The sequence below is a fragment of the Silurus meridionalis genome, chromosome 10 (assembly GCF_014805685.1).
Source record: "Silurus meridionalis isolate SWU-2019-XX chromosome 10, ASM1480568v1, whole genome shotgun sequence".
NCBI classification, from domain to species: Eukaryota; Metazoa; Chordata; class Actinopteri; order Siluriformes; family Siluridae; genus Silurus; species Silurus meridionalis.
In genome coordinates this window covers 17,656,903-17,677,371 of record NC_060893.1, presented here as the reverse complement: position 1 = coordinate 17,677,371, position 20,469 = coordinate 17,656,903, and the positions used below count along the sequence as shown (strand labels likewise).

Here is a 20,469-nt window from a genome sequence, read left to right as displayed (position 1 = left end):
TAGCAGAGAAGGCTTTGTGGCTCTGACCGCCCGCCACCGTCTCATAAGTAAAGAGACATATCCCAGCTGTGCTTGCATCCCAAGGTGGTTCAATCAATTATTGATTTATTTTGTGTTTAAATAAACTTTGTCCCTATTAATTAAATCTCTCCTAATTGAGTTTGTTTTTTAACTTGTTTTGTCCACCCATAAGCAAATCAGAAATATTTTCTCTTCTTCTTATTTTACAGGTAAAAGCCCATATCCAAACATGCTGGTGGACTCCAAGTTTTACAAGATGATAAAGTGTGGCTATCAGATGTCCCGTCCTGACTTTGCCCCACCTGAGATGTAAGTGGTTTTTCAAACTCACCAAAAAGCAAAATGGTTAAGACAATAATGTAAGAATTATACAGTAAACCACTTACATGCCAATAGGCATATAAAACATGTACGTTAAAAAGGAGAAGTAAAGCATGAGTAATATTCAAGTGAGATAAGTTTAAGCATGTCTGAATTATCTATGGATATCAGTCCCTTTGCTTCCTAAAACCAGACTGTAAAAGTGGTGTACAAGCACAAGTGACTCATCAGAGCTTGGCGTCTTGGTGTCTCTTTGTCTTTTTCTCCACGGTGTTAATTCTGCATGCCATCTGCATGTTACCTCGTGATAGGCAGCTTCCTACAATTTGAAGATTGTAAATACAAAAACAGCATGTGTTTTGCACCACTGAAAAAACAAATCTTGATTCACATGAACCGGATTTGACTTTCCTGGTCTTTTACACACCCTGACAGTGCTGCATTGTGTATGTAGGTCACACGGTTTACTCCCTCTACTCCCAGCTTATTCATCAGTTAATCATATTTAAGCATTATTTGGTAGTATTTGTGTGCAGCAGTTACAGGCTTTCCCAAAGGATCCTAACATTTGTTAATCCCTTAATTAACATGCATGGAAAACATACTGGGACAGTAGTTCAATCTAATTACCATTACAAATATAAATGCACAGATAGAACCAGTCCCAAGGTTGCCCCATTGTAGAAATTCCATTATGGGAAAAGAGATTTGAATGATTTTTTATTATGATATAGAAAAGCAGTACTTTAATATATGGTCACTCTTATCTCTTGCAAATCCCATGATATTCAAAATTGCTGCACGAAATCCAGAATGGCACTATAGTCAGGATTTTTTCATAAACATTTCTTTGTTCAGGTATACCATCATGAAAAACTGCTGGAACCTGGAACCTACAGAACGGCCGACATTCAGTAAGATCGTTCAGCTCATCGAGAGACTGCTTGGAGAAATGTCAGATGAGGTAAACAGTAGAAATTTATAAAAGATTAAATGGTTCAAATCAAATCTCACCAGAAACTTAGAGAAACACACAATTCCATATGATTATCATAAAAAGCCTTTCTTTAAGCTTTAACATCATGTGACATACAGGACTCTGTAAGCTCACTACATTTTCATGAGTTGGAGTGAAAGATCTTGAGTGGCCTGCTATAGAGTTTTGAACTCAATCTTATTAAACATCTATGGAATAGTTTGGGATGAACACTGAATGAACCTAAATCACTCTACATCAGCTTCTGACTTTACTAATGCCTTTGTTGCTGAATGAGCACAAGTCTGCAAGTTCATACTCCAAAATCTTATGAATCATCTTTTTAGAAGAACAGAGGTTAATATAACAGCAAATGGGGATAAATGTAAAATGGGACGTTTGACAAAACACAAATCTTATTATCGGGTGTCTACAAATGTCCATATAGTGTAGGTGTCTTTTATGCAGGGTGGCTAGGAAAAAGCCACTTCTTTCTAATTATATGGAGCATGTCTTAGGTTGGTAAAATTGCATTTAAACAAACCACAAACCTTCTGGAACAAAATCCTTAGCACTGATGAGACCAAGGTTATTTGGTTGTTTATTTACAATGTCTGTATATTGTAGTGCTTCCTCTGCTCACATGACATGAGTATATACACTCAGTCATTTATCCCATTAAATGCACAAATTATTATTCATTATTTAGGATTGTATTAAACCAGAGCCATGTTTAGTCCTTGTTTCTGTCTTTGTTGTTAAACTCAGTATCAGAACCTGAAGACAGAAGAACTGGATGAGGAGCAGCTGGAGGCCTGTGATAAAACTGATGAAGAATCATGTGAGCAGGAGGAAGATGAGCAGCCCCTGATGAAAGCCAACAACTATCAGTTTTGCTAAGACTTGAATAAACTTTGTTTTAAGGATACTTCAAGGTGCTAGAGTCACAGGAAAAATAAATCCAGGGTCAAATTCAGTGTAAAGGCTAAGTCCTCACTGATTCTAGTCTCTTTTACATTCAGTGAAGACATGTGTTTATAATTGGATGATCTGCGGGTTCTGGCAGATTTATGTCATATCCTTTGTCTGACTCGCTTAGTGTTGAATAGCAGTTCCCTTTTCATACGTGTGTGAAAAGAAAAAAAAGCCAATTCAGCATTTAAAATGTCCAGTTAAGAAGCAAGCTTGCAAAGTTCACTTCCACATTTTTTTTTCCTCAGAGTTTTTCTTGAAATGTGGGGAAAAAAAAAATCAGGGACATTCTGTTCTTATTCATATCTACACATTTTTAAAGCATTTTTACAAGTTTGGTGCAATTCTTTATCATGAACAAATCCATGTAATGTGCATTAATTGCTTTTGGGTTTTAAAAGATCTAGAACCATGTTTAACAGGAGTGTATATCTGTGATTCATCATGGAATATGATTTATAACTAGATTAAAAAACTTTTAAAATCCACTTATTTATGACATGTATCACAGTTTTCTGTTCTTTCATCAGATATTTCTTTTTGTCTATTAAAACTGTATATTATGTATATGTGCATTTGATGTAGCACAACGCAAACACTGCCATGTGTAAATTTCTCAGCTTATGGGACATAAGTTGTCAGTCGTGGTCTATGACATGTGGTCTACACGTGGATTACACGTAATCATTCTAATTTCATGAAGAGTTTAAATCACACCAGGTGACCTGAAAATGCTTCCACTAAAGTTCTCATTTAACTGTTGAATATTTCATGTTATAGTTCTATAAAGGTTCATATCCAATTTCCTGGAACTTTTATCTGTTCAGGTGACTTTGCTAGTCTGTGTTTTTCTCAGCCAATTTGTCATAAGCTATTCAGAAAAGTTAAGAAAACATTGCAAAGATTAAGGAGTATTATTATTATTATTATTTACTAGGGCTGTTATCTTGTGCATTAGCACAGCTGTGATTGTTGTTATGGCACATGTTTAAAACAAAAAAAAGAGAACAAATGCAGTGACTGAAATGAATATAATGCTTTAGCAATGTATTGTAATCATGAACTGTTTGTTGATTTAGTATTTGCTCTTAATCGATCAGTAAATGAATTAATTGTACATTTTGAGGCAGCATGTAAGAAAGCACAATACCAAAATAATCTTAAACGTTATAAATCCTTGAAATATGGACAATCACAATAACAATAAAAGTTGTTCATTCGTACTCGGAGTGATAATCTTTAATATGAAAATGACCACAGTTTCTTCATTAACACGATGATTAGCAATAAATACTATCATTTTATATTATAGCCTGTTAAATGCAGCCTGCACAGTGTTCTCTTGTAGGTACTGTTATTAAAAATCTCACAGTGTTTCAGTACAAACTTCTCTACCTCCGTCATTCGAGCACCACATCATCCACAGCTACAGAGACTACGTCTCCCTCGGTCTCTTCTTCCTCTCTCATGTAGTCCCTCTCCTCATCCTCTCGGTTTAGCTGAGCCACGCCGAGCCTGTAGAGAGCGTCGCGGATCATCACCACCTCACCCTGCTGGCACACCCGTAGCACCTCGGCCATCTGCTGGCCCACTACGTCCCGGCTGCTCAGGAAGTCCACTAGCCGGTTGTAGAGGTAGTAGTGTGCTGCATTGTTGAACACAAGCATTTTTTGCCTTTCACTGAATTCAGACTGGTTTTCTTCTAAACCGGTGCTTATGGATGACACCAGGTTGGAGTAAGACTGCAGCTCCTTACAGAGAGTTAGGGCACGGTGGGGGTCTGAGGAAGAAGAGGTGGAGGAAGAGGAGAGGGAGGGATCGCCAGGGTGCACAATATAGCGCACAGTGGACTTAGTGTAAGGGTGAACATGGGAGTTGGAGTCCACAGATGAGAGGTCCATGCTGTACTGCTGATCTTGGAGTTCAGGACAGGAGACATACTGAGAAAGGAATAGAGGATTAATGTGTGTGTGTGTGTGTGTGTGTGTGTGTGTGTGTGTGTGTGTGGTTGCATATGTGCATGCATCGGCCTCATTCTCGTTAACCTTTCCTGCAAATCAATTCCTTTTTCTTCAATTCGAACTAATATCAATTCGAACTAATTTGAACTAATATTATAAGGTGAAGCAACACTGTACTTCTGGACATTACAACGTTCAAAAGAAGAACTAAGTCTCTTTGTCACGAACTTTAGCCCTTTGTCCAGTCTCTTTGTCACACACGGTAAGCATGAAATGCGATAGAGGAAGTGAGACAAGCTTATTTTCTGGGAAACATAACCAATTCTCTATTCAGTACCAAGTTCTTATTATAATAACCTACAAGCATGTTAATGATCTTGTGCCGGTGTATACCCTTCTCATTTCTATACCCCAAACCACACAATTAGTTCCCTGGGATCAGTCACGGTTTAGCCATCTAGATCCCAAAGTTTGGAATTCCTTCCTTAAAAGACTCTGAGGTGTTGTTTGATTTTTTTATTTTTAGCTTTAAAGTCAGAAAAGGAGAGAAGTCAATCAGTGATATTCCATCTCTCTATGGTTTTTTATGGTTTCTGTTATCAGGAATAGGGTCACAAACTTCACTATTGTTACCCTCAACACTATAAATAGCTTCTATTCAAATCAGTCTTGATGTCTGTTATGTCTTTTGCGGTTGTCTTGTTCAGGGTCAGGTTTTGCTTTACTCGTTCATGCATTTTGGTAGTTTGTCATTTCTTTTTGTGCATTTTTCTGTTTGTATAGTGTGTATGTGCAATTTAAATAAGCTATCTTGCACTTGCATCTGCCCCCTAAATATTATCAGACCTTTGTTTTGTCCCTTGATTCTATCAATCGATCATTCATCGTGTATGTGATGTATGTGTCAATTTATGCTATTTTGATGCCGCATTTTTTTTCTAAATTATCCCTATATGTCAATGTGGATAATATTGTATGTAGGTGTTTATCTAAATAAAAACGTCACTTTTTAATTCAAAACGTCAACAAAAGTTGTTGCAAACATCAGCTATTATCAGGATAAATAGGTTATGTAGAAATTGGGCTAACCTCTGCAGTAGTCATGGGATCGGAGAAGCAGCCCTGATTCCTCCCCCACATCTGTGACGCTAACTCGGGGTATAGTGCTTCTGTGCACAGCGCCACCTTCTGCGCACAGTCTGCTACATACACAGGAGGCCAGAAACGCGAGGACACCAGCAGGTCCACATGATCACGAGCACTCTCTCCACGCACCAGGTACTTAGAGCCGCACACCACCTGACATGCATTTACAGGCCTCACAGTTACACTTTATACTGTAGGCAGATGAATAAAAAAATGGACCAAAAAAAATGGCTGAATCTTTTGTACTTTACCTTCTACATCTGTAGTGTAGTGTAGTGTAAGGGGAAGCATGGGCAATTTCAAATGTTTTTACAAAAATTACTAACTGTAAATTCTATTATATAGTATAATATAATATAATATATTTAAAAAAAATGCAACTATTTATTCATTTGTTTGTTTTTTATTCTATTTTTTGTAATAGACCAGTCATAAAAAGCCTCTAACTGCATGTAGTACAGTGTATGGCTATGTGGTGTTGTTTTATTTAATACATAAACAAAATGTAAAGAGTAAAGGTTAGAAGGTAGAGGTTGCAGATTGCTTGTTGTATACAGTATGAAATCCGATGGGCTTCTGCATGCAAATAAATTAATTGTGTATTAATAATAATTAATAATAAAATAATAAAATAATAAAAATAATAATTAAGTTTGAATCAACCACAGTAATTCTTCTGTCCATTAAATGCCCCAATCTTTGTCTGTATTTTGCTTATCAGCCAAATCTTACTCTCAAGAAAAATAATGAATATTACATTAAATATTTCATTACAATAAAACATTACATTAAAATAAATAAGCCATTAGAATTCATTTATCAGGGTTCATACGCATTATGAAAAGCAGATATCACTGCCTAAACAGGTCAATATTTATGATAAAAATCACATTCACTATTATAGTCTAGTAACAACTGCCATTAAAAGTCTAATAAAAGTAAATTACCGGTTAATTAGTTTAATATTTTTTGTCCTAAATGTTCTAATGACTGGGAGCAGACATGGATTTACCTGGTGAGGACACATCTTGCTGAGTTTTCCTGCAGTGAGGTGTTCGGCAGGTTGAGGAGCTGTTGAAAGGCCATTTTGTACTTGTATGTAAAGCAAACACACAGACTCCATCAATTCATCCTGCCAACAAAAATACAACCATGCAACACTGTTTTTATGTTTCCAAGAAAATTACTATTTCAGCATAGAGCCAGTGAACATACAGTAAACTGGAAATGGTTGTGATTTTACATGTGATGTGTACTATCATGTACCTTGGTGCTGTTCGGTGCTGAAGTTACTCCACACTGCTCCAGTATGGACCTCAGCTCCTCCTCAGTGTGCTGCTCCATCTGCTCGGGGTTTAGCTGACCATCACGGATTAAATGCATTAAAGTACACATGTCTCCTGTGCAGACAACACACACATACACAAACACACATAATCATTGTTATAATGTTAGAATTAGCTCTCATTAGGATACAATATAATATAAGCCTTATTCTCATGGCAATCTCAGGCTCATAATTTGTCTTTAAAAAAATTATAAAAATATCTGACAACTAGAACAAGTTGATGCATGTACCAGTGAATAAAAATAGTGATGTTTGTGTAATAGAGTTACAAGCTTTCGAAGTAAATTCCACCTGTGTGTTTTGTGTTGGTTTTGATCTTGTCCTTCTCTGTATTTATGACCATAGAGCTCCTCATCAGTGCAGGAAAAAATGGAGCGATGATGGAGGCGTCAAAGCGTGTGATGGAAACATTGGAAGGAAACACTGCCTGCTCCAGTGCCTCACTCTCCATTGCCAGCCAGAACTCCTCCACCTGAACCTCGTCTGAAGCCTGGAACTCTGGCCATGTGAACTTCAGGGAGATAAGAAAGAAAGAGGACTGAAATCTCTGTATAGCTCAGTCAAGTGTTTCTTACAAACCTAATTTTCCCAAGACTATGCTGCAGTGAGACAGATTGTCCTTTTACCTCCACATTTTTGAGCTGTAGAACACTGTTCATATCACGTTGTGCGATTTCCAGTTTGGGAGCGATGCCACAAATTCCACAGATCATATCGTTGAAATCGCGAACTGTCAAACACTCAAATGCCCAGTAACCACTGCACAACATCTCCTGCACATGAGCCTGTTCATCTGGACTCAGTACACAACCTGAGAGGAGGCGTTAGGGGGGAAATAAAACCAGGTGAAGATTCAAAAAAGGAAATTGAGGAAGATATTAAGAGAGGAGCATGAAATCCAAAAAGGAATCAGGAGACAAATGAAAAGAGTAAACAGGAAATTAATCACAATAAACATCAGGAAAGGAGTCAAAAAAGAAAACTAGAGAAAAGGGGTTTAGATTTTGTTAAAAAAAATAAAAATAATAATAGTTCTAATTATTTAATTATTTAAAATATAAATATGCATTTAAATTGTAATTAATTTATACTACTGAACTTTGAATAATATACTTTCTGCAATTTGAATAATGTAAACGCATGTATTGTATAAAATCTCACATACCTGCTGGACCATGTGTGTTGTTGATTATGTCGAGGGCTGCGAGTAAAGGGTCCTGTCCCTGTTTAATCTGACTTCGGATTTTAAAGAACAAATCCAAGCTCACCAGCAGCTGATTCCCCACATTAAACAAACCTGAGACACACGTAAGCACTTTAGTTTTGCCACTGATATGATAAATATCTGTTGCAACAAAGAAAATATGTGTTGCATTAAAAGCACATTTTTTTATTTAGGTATACAGAATGAGGTGTTTGGGGTAATATGTATTCCGTGTGCAAGTGTGCGAGTGTGTGTGTACCTGGGTATAGGCTGGTAAAGCTGTGTATAGCCAGGCACTGTGAGTTCAGGCACACCTTTAGCTGCAGAGACACTGGCTGCAGCAGAGACTCAGTCACTAACCAACACTGCTGCAGTCCTGCTATAGGACAACTATATATGCACACAGACACAAACACAACAGTAGTTTTTATAAAACCTCTACTACTCTTAGTTCAAGGTTGCTGTGTGCCTTATCAGAAGTGCTTTTAACAAACAGCATGAGCCACTGAACCGAAAGCCACATTTATCATTTTTTGCATTTTGCATACCCTAGGATGAACAGGATGCCAGTAAAGACAAAACACCATCCAAATACATTTATGTACTTATTCTACATATTTATCTACAGGCAATTTCCCAACTGTTCTGGTTTCAGAAAATTTGGGAGAAAAAGTACAAGGACACAAAGAGAATACACAAACCAATGTTAAAATTAATAACAATTGAAATGACTGACCATGTGGCTCAGTTGCATTTTAAAAACATGCCTAACGACCAAGGATAGACTGACCAAATAATGACTGAGGAAAAATTAAACAATATTATACATTAATTATAAAAAGTAAACAGTCACTATAATGAACAGTGCTGTTGTAATGGTATGGAAGTGAACTGTGTCACCCAACTAACAGGAAATACATTGTTGAATAGTAACACTCATCAGTGCTGCTCTGCTATTTGGTCAAATTCATTTAACCTTCTAAGCAGTCACTGGTTCAGTTCTGGGATTTCACCCACACCCACACCCACACCCACACCCACCCACCCACACACACACACACCTCTCTCCTCCTTTGTATAGTGGATATTGGCACAGACTGCAATGAGTAGCTGCCGGCTCATAGAAGCTCGGCCATCCGTCCTGTGCGGAGACACAGTGCTCTTCCCGTTCTACATCCTTCTCTTCATCCTTTTCATTGTCGTCGACATCTCTCTTCCTATCCACTTGGTTGAGGTTGTAGATGTGCGTGAGGATGTCCTGGAGCTCGGCTTCATTCTCTGGAAACTGTAGGCTGTGTTTGAGCAGAGTCACTGTGGACTGACGCTGGAGATCTCTCTGGGCTGGGGTCAATGATTGTGACGGGTCCAACAGGAGTGTGGACATATCTGCTGCCTCAGGAGACGACTGCATGGAAGCAAGAACATTTACATTATCAATTTGATGATTTATGCTGATTTTAATAAGAATTTCCCAAACAATTATCACTATCCCACACATTACTTCTGTTCTTGTTGCTAAAATAATAATAATAATAATAATATATATATATATATATATATATATATATATATATATATATATATATATATATATATATATATATATATATATATAAAATGAATTAATCATTAATGACAATTACATAAACAAGCTCAATGTATTTCTGAATGAAAACAGTTCATATATTTACACAGTACAAAAGATAGAAGGTTATAAAAAAAAAACATTCAAGAAATACAATATTAATCGCTATATGTTAATACAAGCTCTTAATTATTAGCTAATGTATTACAAATATTATAAATATATAACAAAATATAAAATAAAAATTATGTATTCAATTAAAAAATTATATTTGCATAGATTTCCATTAATCTACATGAAGTACACTGTCAAACGTCTATCATTAACGTTCCAAAAAACACATTTGTAACTATGAATAATATACAGCATTATTAAATAATTAAGCTGCTATTGTTTATTTTATGTGTTCTGTGAAATATTCTGCTTGATCTAATCTCATTATTTAGTGATTTATAGCATTTATAGGTCAATTATTGCAATTACAGGATAAAGTTCAAAATGCAGTGCCTTTAAAAAAACAAAAACAGAATATCTTTGCTTTGATAAGAAACTCACTGGGAATTTGGGTTTCTTGGCTGTTTTTGTGGCGAGTTCACAGCCACAGCTGGGGCAGTGCTGAGGTTTGTGTCTGTTCTTATAGATGTAATCACAGGAGGGGTTTTTACATCTGCCTCTACCCCGTGCCGTGGACAAGCCTAGATCCTGTCGATGCAAAGAATCAACAAATAAACATGCAAACAATGATATTTAAATATATACGCCGTGTCTGTATTCTAAAGCACACACCAGTGAAGAGCCTAAGTTTTTCTTCAAAGGCACCATAGAGAGGATCTTCACTCCGCTGTCAGTCACTACATACTGGCTACTGTTGATTGCAAGTGGTTTCTAGTATAGGAAGGAAAACAAGGAATTAGTTCAGAAAGGAGCAAATATTGTAAAATATATTATAAAAGGAAATGTGACCAGAATCAGCTAGTACCAAAATCATAATAAAAAACAAGACAAAAACAAAATACAATTCAACTTTATTAGTGGCACATTAACCCATTTTTTTCATCAGACTTTTTGTCCATTACACTCTAATGTTCTTCAGTCTCTTTACTTTAAACATTAAATATCAATATCAAAATACCAATATCAAATGCCCAAGCGGTGATTTATTTTGCTATTGATTATTACAAATTCTCGATAATTCTCGATAATCCTCAATACATGTTTAATGAAGTCCAGCCCCTGAGACAGTATCAGTAGTTATGAAAAAGTGCTACAATTGAGCAGACATTTAAAATCAGAATTAAGTTGATTAGTTTATTCATTTTCAGCAGGTCAGGAACATGGTGGACCTAAAGTCTATCCCAGTAAGACTAGGCATAAAGCGGGTATAATCACAGAGACACAGACAAACATCTACACATTCGTACTCTCTTTCAGACAAATCCATTATCCATTGAATGTAGGAATGCGTAAAGAATCCATAGAACAAGAAGAAACCCACATGCACACAGAGTAACCATAATTATGGAAACCTACCATGACTGACAACCTTAGAGATATCTTTAACTGAAGACTCAAGCCTTTAACAGCAATTTGTATTTAACTCTTATAATGAGTGTTTTATATATTTGATTATAAAAGTTCAAAAACAAATTGCTATTAAAGATTGTGTGACACTAGGAACTAAAATATTAATGCTAAGCTTTTCTCACCTGCTCTAAGGCACTCGGAGGCAAAGAGTGACCCAGCTGCTTCAGTGTGCTGGGTTTCAGGCTCAAAATCCTCTCATTTTGAGGCTTAACTAAGGAAATACACACAATTCACATAAAATGGTCATGAATATAATTACAAATAAATACATTTCCACATGATTACCAATGAATGCAAATGTAAAGTAAAAGATGGCAGATAATGGAAGTGTGCAATACTTAAAGGAAGTTTGTTTAATATCAGACATCACACAGGATTTATTTCACAGTTTGGTATCAATCTCCATTTCTTCAGATTACAGTTGAAGGTGTGGCTTTCCAAATATAAGTTGTGATAATATTGTAACTGTCCTAATTGTATTTATAAATGATGTAAATATATATAGATACGGTCACAGTGTGCTACTGTTTCTAAGGCTGTTTATGTAAAATTAGAATTACTCAGCCAATTAATATTATTATGTGACTTGATGCAAAACTAGAAGCTGGTGTTTTACATTATTTAAATCCGCAGGAGAAAAAAACACCAATCCAAACTCTCAATAATACATAATTGAAGGGTGGTTACATTCAGTGTAAAGTAGAAGTTTGTGTACACTTCTATGCACAATTAATAGTATGCAATGGCATTAAAAACTAGCAACTATTACCTGTTCTAGTTGCGATTTTTGTGTCACCTTTAATCTTACTGGGAGGCACTGCTATCCACTGGACAACAGCTGGTTGAGAGGGAATGCCTGTTCAATATTCAGACAAACAGCCATTATAATTCCACTGAATAAGTCCACCTACAACTTGGATAAAAAGTCAATTATGCTTGATACAGTGCTTACTTGGGATAGCAGGAGCAGGGAGAATGGTCCGAGTGCGCCGTTTCTGAATCATGTCATTGCTAATGACCTGGACTTGACCACCACTCAACCCACTCCACATGAACAGGGAGCGGAAAAATAAATTGTTAGAAATTTAAAAGAAAGCTACATTAGTTACAATTATACATATTTGTGTCAGAATTCTTTTGAAGAATATTTGTACACACGTCAATGCCAAATCAAACAAATCTACTCACATGACAGCTGTTGATCCTGACAGCTGAAAAGATTCAGAATTTTTGTCAGTGGCGCCACCAGGTGGTTGATAAACTGTAACAACACTCATCTTCTCCCTGCTCCAGGCTCCAGGAACATTTGCAGGTGCTGGAGAGACGTCGGTCTGAACTTTCAGAGGAAGCACAGATTTGTCACTTTTGCTCTTGGGTGCCTGTGCTTGTCCTGTGACTGTGTCAGATTTCTTAACACTGCTCTGAACAGCACCTTTAGAGCCCACTGCAGTGGAACTGGAACCATCCGTCTGACCTTTTATTTTTTGCGGAGATGACCTGCTAGCTGGTCCTGCTTTTTTGGATGCCTGTAATGAGGAGACATTAACTACCTCAGTAATAAAAACCTCACATTCACATGTAAAATCTGTTTGGAACATTTATTGCGGAAAGAGACTTTTCGTATAGCCACATAGTTCTCATAAAACTGTTGTATTCTTAATTTTAATTGGTCAGCAGGTGGTGGTTTAAATTTAATTATATAATTATTAGGGCTGTCAAAATTAACATGTTAATAATGCGTTAACGCAAATTTATTTAAACGGCACTAATTTCATTCGGAGCGTGGACTCTGAGGCGGAGCGGCGCCTTCTGCGGAGGTCTGAGGCGGAGTAGCGCCCTCGCGGAGGTCTGGAGCGTGGCGAAGCCCTCCATTGGACTTTAAGGCGGAGCGGTGCCCTCGCTCCCCCCCGAAAATAACCCAGGTGGAGCAACACCCCCAGTAGAACTCAAGAACTGAGTGGCACCCCCAGAGAGGAACAAGGCTGGGCGATGCCCTCAGTGGGGCTTGAAGATTGGGCGATGTACTCAGTTGGGCTTGAAAACTAGGGATTTGGTAGGCTGCAGGGACAGCCAAACTGGAACCCTGGTTCCTGGCAAAAACCAGGACAGCCTGGGCATAAGGTACTCTGGGGCCCACAGACGTCTGCAGTCCAGTCCGGGGCCTTCCCTGAGCGGTGGAGGCGGTAGTTTTGGTTAGCCGTTACAACACCAAACACCTCAGCAAAGTGCCTGGTAAATCGTTTGTTGGGGAATCTGGCAGGTTGCATCTCAACGTAGAGACCGACTTGCATAAAGCATCCATATTTGTCAATGCCTATGTTGATTAGACTATTAAAAACTTGAAAAGCATTAATTTAAGGTACATTTGGAACAAAAAATAAATAAAGTTGCGATTAATCACAAGTTAACTCATGACAATCATGCGATTAAATATTTAAATTGTCTGACAGCCCTAATAATTATGCTTGTTATTAAGATACCATAATAATTTTCTAACTCACACAATTCTCAGATTATTTAGAATTTACATTATTCTGTGATGACTAGATTTACAGTTACAGTACAGTTAGTGCTTACCCCAATCAACAAAGTTTTAGGCTGCATCCTATTTAATTCCTTATTTAATACACTGAATGCCATTCAACCATTCCAAAGAGAAATGAGGACTGCAGAAGAGATGGATTAACTTACGGATGGAACCCACTTTCCACCGAGATGCTGTCCACAGTCAGGGCACCGAGGCGGTTTATGGCGAGTAACGTAGATGAAAGGGCATCCGGGAGTGCTACAATAGCCTCGGCCTCTTCTAGTGTACTTTATAGACTGAAACCAGAGTTCACAGTACAAATGTTTCACTATTAACAGAAAATCAAAGCTTATAATAGTGCACAACTATTAGTATCAATCATATTATTCATGCATACATATTTTAACAGTCCAAACTGATATGGAAATAGAGCAAGAAGCATTTAGAAACACTACTTACCAGTTTAAAGGAAGGTTTAGGCTCTGGTTTGGCATTGTTCACCAAGGGAAGCATCATTATTGGACTGACTGCAGGGAGGACTTTGTTATCTACCAGCTCCTAAAAATGTAGAAAACATAAACCATCTACCCAATCTTCGCTTGTGTGACAGAAACTAGTGCATTTTCTTTTCGAAAGATATACTGCACAATAACAAATGTTTATTTAACCTCCAGAAATGCATTAGAATGTACATTATTCAGTAATATATATTATATTATATATATATATATATATATATATATATATATATATATATATATATATATATATATATACACATATACAGTACAGACCAAAAGTTTGGACACACCTGAGTTTTCTTTATTTTCATGACTATGAAAATTGTAGAGTCACACTGAAGGCATCAAAACTATGAATTAACACATGTGGAATTATATACATAACAAAAAAGTGTGAAACAACTGAAAATATGTCATATTGTAGGTTCTTCAAAGTAGCCACCTTTTGCTTAGATTACTGCTTTGCACACTCTTGGCATTCTCTTGATGCCTACTTTGAAGAACCTACAATATGACATTTTCAGTTGTTTCACACTTTTTTGTTATGTATATAATTCCACATGTGTTAATTCATAGTTTTGATGCCTTCAGTGTGAATCTACTATTTTCATAGTCATGAAAATAAAGAAAACTCTTTGAATGAGCAGGTGTGTCCAAACTTTTGGTCTGTACTGTATATATAATATATATAAACTTTTGGTATGTACTGTATATATATAATTATTAAATATTATAAAGACAGATTTATTTACAGAATTTCTATACCCTATAATTACTACCTTATCCCTGTTAAAAATGTGTCAATATTGCACTAGAAAGATAGCCAGGAGGAAATCTTACATGACTGGGTATGATAGCAACCAGATGAGTAGCTTCAGCTTTGACTTGTGAGACTGTAGCCATGCCCCCCTCAAATCCCTCTTCCACTTCCACCTCATAACCCCTGCCTGATGCCCCGCCTCCATCTTCCTTAACCACCAAGCTGGTGGACTGGAGACTATGCTGTGGCAATGTCAGAAGTCTTCCAGCTGAGGTCGAACACTGTGGCAGAATTCCTTTGGGTGCTCCACATCCACTCGAAGAAACAACTGTGTCTTCAGCAAGAGGTTCTACGGTGATGCACTGTTCCACCAGTTCCACCTCACTGCCCAAAGTCAGAGGGGAATCCCCTTCCACACAGACGTCTATGGAAGCCCCAGGCCTGTCCTCCCCCACAGACATCTTCGGGAGGAGAACATAGTCAGTTCTCGGTAGAATTCTACGGAAGCCTGGGATGTCTTGAGAAGCTGATGTCTGTGTGTTCTGTTGAAATTCAGAGGTTAAAATGTGTGTTCAGGTGTAATTTTAGTTTAAACAAGCGTCAAGACTTACTGGGTCCACCCCATCTTTCTCCATCTTGGCCCTCTCCAGGTAATATCCTTTATCAGCCACATTGAGCCTTTTCCAGCTGTCACTGATGCGCTTGTTGATCTCAGACTGAGGCATGTCGGGATGCTCTTGCTGCAACCTCTGATGAACATCAAAGTAATAAAGCAGATAGGCAGACCTACAGGAGAGTAGTAAAGGGTAAAGGTGACTCTTCGATTCACTTCACTCCAGCAGTTTTCAACCAAATCCGTTTCTAATGTACCTGTGGCATATCCACAATTCGTATGAACGACACATGATCTTAACACATTCCCTGTACTGAAAAACACTCTGCGGAAACACATTTTTATATAATACATTCATGAATAATGCAAAGATATCTGACAATTGAGCTTTTAAAATATGTATAATTTGTATGTACATGGAAAGAACGACTTTTTCAGACTGTAAGATATGTGGTTATGTGACACCACAGAATCGTCTAAAAACATTAGGAATTTGAGCTGCTTTTTACATTGCTTCAGTGTTTGAAATTATTATCAATGATTTTGCTAAAATATTCTTCCATGAATTACCTGAATTATTGGTATAATAGTTTTAAACAATTAAAGGTTCTGCCCTATATAAACCAAAATGTTTTTTTCATTGTTCTGTACATAGAAATTTATACATTTTGTGTGATTATCATACATGCATTACAAATATAGCAGGAAAACTTCAGTTGTAATACACTGGAGTAATCCTTTAACATACTTCTAATAAAAACAACTGAAAAGTGCATATAGACAGAAAAGATTTCAAGCTGTTTCAGGAATGATGTTTTACCTGGGTTTTTTGGGTTTCTCTGCATGTTCTGTGTTGCCCTTTGTCCTTCTCTTCTTCTTAGATGAAGTGAGATTCACTAGTGTACAACAACTCTCTACCTCCTCAGTCACCTTAACATCCATTTCCTCATATATGGCCTCCATCAGTAGTCCTGGAAACCACAGGATACTACAGGAATACCACAGAAGTTACTCAGGTGAAAATGAAATGTGTGTAATAGTTTTAGAAATTTCTGTAATTAAATATGCTTTCACTTCAAATTGCCCACTGCAAATTATTATTAATAGTAACATCAGTTAAATGTAAAATATTCCTCAGTAAAGTGTGCAATATTCACATACTACCACATACTTCATTATGAATATTTCCCAGGGGCAGAACATAGTCATTGTAGGGAGCATTTAGCTAGATGATCACAAAACCAGTACAGAATGAGATGAGTCAAAATGCAGCAGCAAAAAATTATGTTTTCTAATTGATTTAAGCAGCTATCAAACTTTATTTTATACAATAAAGTATTAAATGAAGTACCGTATTTTTCATACTATAAGCCGCTACTTTTTTCCCACGTTTTGAACCCCGCAGCTTAAACAACGAAGCGGCTTATTTATGAATTTTTCCTGGGATTTTCCCGATTTTACAAACTTCAAGCCAAAAAACTGAACCCCATAACATTAGACCAATGAAATTTCCGAACGGGAACAAAAAAAAAAAATAAAAAATAAAAAATAAATAAAACGCACCTCACCTGTGTTCTGAGCTGCACGGCATCGGGAGAAATTTTTTTATCTTAAACGCACAACGATGCCAAAAGAAAAACTCCCGAGAAAAATAGTTGTGAAAGGAAGGAGGAAGACAGTGAACAATGACTTTCTTGGTCGGCTACTCTTTAGATACAGGCCTAGCGTATTGAGTCTGGGTCATGGGAGAGCTCGCTAATTCCATTTGCAACAGAAATCATATAAGCACAGACAGGTTTCCAAAACTCGTGCTTTTTTATTTATATTTATAGGCTTATAGACAGGTGCGGCTTATTTATGTTTAAAATAAAAATCTTTGTCAAATTCAGTGGGTGCGGCTTATATATGGGTGCGCTTTATAGTCCGGAAATTACCGTATTAGTGTCAGGAACATGTACAGGAAGCTACATAATTACATAAACACATTACATAATGAAGAGCAAGTTCTTCAGCACCACAGAACTTGTACCAGAAATGGATTTGCATTGCTTTGACCCTTTCTTTGGTGAAAGATCAGTGAAAATGTATGAAAGTACCGGTTATAAAGAGGCCAGAATAGACACAAAAAAGAAAATGCTAATGTTTAGTGCATCAGATACAAATACAAGTGGAACCTCGGGTTACGAATTTAATTCGTTCCGGTACTTTATTCGTAACCTGAAAAGTTCGTATCCCGATACAAATTTCCCCATAATAATGAACAGAAACTTCGGTAATTCGTTCTGGACAACCAAAAATATTACTTAAATAAAAATAAAGCCAATATTCACTAATATTATTTACTTTTACCATGTTATATTAAAATCATACCACATAAAAACATACAAAAGAGGAAAAGATCTTTACCGGGTACTTTCCCTTTGAGAAGACTCGCTGCAGGAGACGACGTTCGTAGAAGGGGGAGGAGGGAGAGTTATTGTTTGGAAGGAGAATCTTATTATATTATATTATTTATATATTATTATATATTATATTATAGAATATTAAAGACAGTGTTATTAACACTAACGCTGAGACAATTGTTGCATTAGAGGAAAATGAGAGCTGTTTCTTTAAGGCTACTATCAGTTGGTATTGAAGTCCAGAGTGAAATTCATTATGGGTATTGTACTTTGGAAAAGACTGTAACCCTGCTAATCTATCTTCATAAAAACAAGTAAAGTGGTTATGCATCGGCTAATGTTGTCCATCTCATCATTCCACAAGCATCAACTAACGAGTTGTTACGCTGCTGCCGGGAAAAGTTCAAGCGGATAAGTAACACGATGCTCTCGCTAGGGACACAGGACGCTAACTGATGTGACGAGCTGCGTGGATAGAGCAAAAACAACCAACTTTTTTAGTGAGCGACGTTCGTATCCCGATATATTGTTCGTAACCAGGGGCAAAATTTTTTATGAACTGCGATTCGTAACCTGAATTATACGTACGCCGGGGCGTTCGTAACCCGAGGTTCCACTGTATTGGAAAAGGTGAACAAGAAAACGGTCTGTATAATGTGTTTTGCATCTATTTTTTTATGCATTGTAATATTGTTATGCACTGCTCTATTATTATGTATTGTGTAGTGCAGCATTAGCTAAGAAGCTAACATTCTTGGCTATTAAGTTGGCTATTGATTATAATTGGAAATCCCAGTTCCCAGTGTGGCCCTCTAACATAGCTGACTCAGCACATTGACCCCAAATTCCTTAAAAATTAGCCAATATAAAGAAAAGATTATAGTTGTTCAGCTGCATGATGATCCATGGATTGTGATATTGTTATAAAGCTATAGTTACATTTATATGCATTTATTATTCTGGGATTAACAGTGAGGTAAGGATGACAGGTGGTAGGTGTACAAAAAAGGTAGAATTTTGATTTCAGTGACAAGCAGACAGCCATTTCTCCGCTCTCAAAAATAGTTGCGATAACTCATTATCAGGGCCTACGGTGCTTTTAACCTTTTAACCTGTCCATTATCGTGTGTTTCTGTCACGCATAAAATACACCATTCAGGCATAACATTATGACATTATATCATTTTGACCATTGAAGTGAAGAACACTGATTATCTCTTCATCATGGCACCTGTTAGTGAGTGAGATATATTAGGCAGCAAGTGAACATTTTGTCCTCAAAGTTGACATGTTAGAAGCAGAAAAAAATTGATAGCATAAGGATTGAGTGAGTTTGACAAGGACCAAATTGTGATGTCTAGACGTCTGGGTCAGAGCATCTCCAAAACTGAAGCTCTTGTGGGATGTTCCTGGTTGGCAGTGGTCAGTATCTATAAAAAGTGCTCTAAGGAAGGAACAATGGTGAACCGGTGATGGGGTCATGGGCGGCCGAGGCTTATTAATGCACGTGGGAAGCAAAAACTAGTCAGTGTGGTCCGATCCAACAGACGAGCTTCTGTAACTGCTGAAGATGTTTATGCTGGTAATGCTCGATGAGTCAGGACTGTTTTGGCAGCAAAAAAAGAGGGACCAAAACAATATTGGGCAGGTGGTCATAATGTTATGACTGATCGGTGCATAGATTTTCTGGTACACAGCCAAATCAGTATATAAAAACCAGTACTTAATGGGTGATGAGCACAACTTAGTGTTTTATTTTTTGACGGGTGTTTTGTCAAGAGTAATAAATGTGTCAAAAAGAACAGATAGCCAATAATTAAAATGATGGCCAAGACAGGGTCATGAAACAGCCACAGATTCAATAAGGTTTAAACTAAAAAAAAACATGAAAACAGCAAGGATGTCTGTCTGGAGTGGAGTGGTGTGAGAACATCCATGAGAACCTTTTGGTTTTATTAATCAATGTTATTTTATTAAAAATTACAGATTCTTTGCTTTTGGACAAAGCTTTAAAATGTTATCGAAATAAGAATTCAAACTGTTAGAATTACTAATTTCTATATAAACACGCGTAAAAGCCACTACATATCTGTACACTATCAGATGGCATGCAGGCAAGGCGCCCGAACACTGATACTAACTCCAAGAGATAGAGACCTGCCCAAATAACACCCCCTCTCCCTATAATAGTGCACTACACACTGTGTACCTGACTAGCCTCTGTGCCCTACATAGTGCCCTACAAATCCAGTAGGAAGCTATTCGGAATTCAGCCCTGGTGAACCTCCATACTGGTCCTGTGCAACACGAGCTGTCCAATGAGCGCCGGCCTTGTTGCAACCTTACCTCAATCGCGCCGAGAATTCGCTCCAAATATTTCATATCACATATAAATCTCCCTGCGACGTTCAGTCATCTCCGGAAACATGCTCCATATCAAACATGAGCGGCCCTACTGCGTAGAACTGCGGGTTAACAAAAAGACCAAAGGCGCATTTTCAGATCTTTCCGTCACCCGTGTTTCATTG

The 20,469-nt window shown here is 37.3% G+C and overlaps 2 protein-coding genes across 4 annotated transcripts in view; one reads left to right on the top strand and one right to left on the bottom strand.

The window, feature by feature from the left end:
• Positions 1-3,513, top strand: part of csf1ra (colony stimulating factor 1 receptor, a) — a 17,624-nt gene extending 14,111 nt beyond the window's left edge. For both annotated transcript variants that reach the window (XM_046859214.1, XM_046859213.1), the window contains exons 19-21: positions 231-330; positions 1,201-1,306; positions 2,087-3,513. In XM_046859214.1, coding sequence (XP_046715170.1) covers positions 231-330; positions 1,201-1,306; positions 2,087-2,218 — 338 coding nt within the window. In that variant the 3' untranslated portion in view covers positions 2,219-3,513. The remainder of the gene's footprint in view (positions 1-230; positions 331-1,200; positions 1,307-2,086) is intronic.
• hmgxb3 (HMG box domain containing 3) lies at positions 3,512-20,469 on the bottom strand. Of its 2 annotated transcripts, XM_046859212.1 has the most exons (22): positions 20,288-20,469; positions 16,360-16,527; positions 15,538-15,712; positions 15,007-15,468; positions 14,105-14,203; positions 13,810-13,941; positions 12,551-12,644; positions 12,307-12,454; positions 12,071-12,162; positions 11,888-11,974; positions 11,241-11,329; positions 10,321-10,419; positions 10,090-10,236; positions 9,011-9,354; positions 8,209-8,339; positions 7,911-8,042; positions 7,372-7,556; positions 7,037-7,256; positions 6,664-6,797; positions 6,410-6,529; positions 5,341-5,550; positions 3,512-4,230 (listed from the first exon to the last, which is right to left on the bottom strand). In XM_046859212.1, exons 2-22 carry the CDS (start codon positions 16,500-16,502, stop codon positions 3,691-3,693), a joined length of 3,783 nt encoding a protein of 1,260 aa, XP_046715168.1. In that variant the 5' UTR covers positions 16,503-16,527; positions 20,288-20,469; the 3' UTR covers positions 3,512-3,690. The 2 variants fall into 2 exon arrangements, with proteins under 2 accessions (XP_046715168.1, XP_046715167.1); XM_046859211.1 differs by having other exon boundaries at positions 12,307-12,644.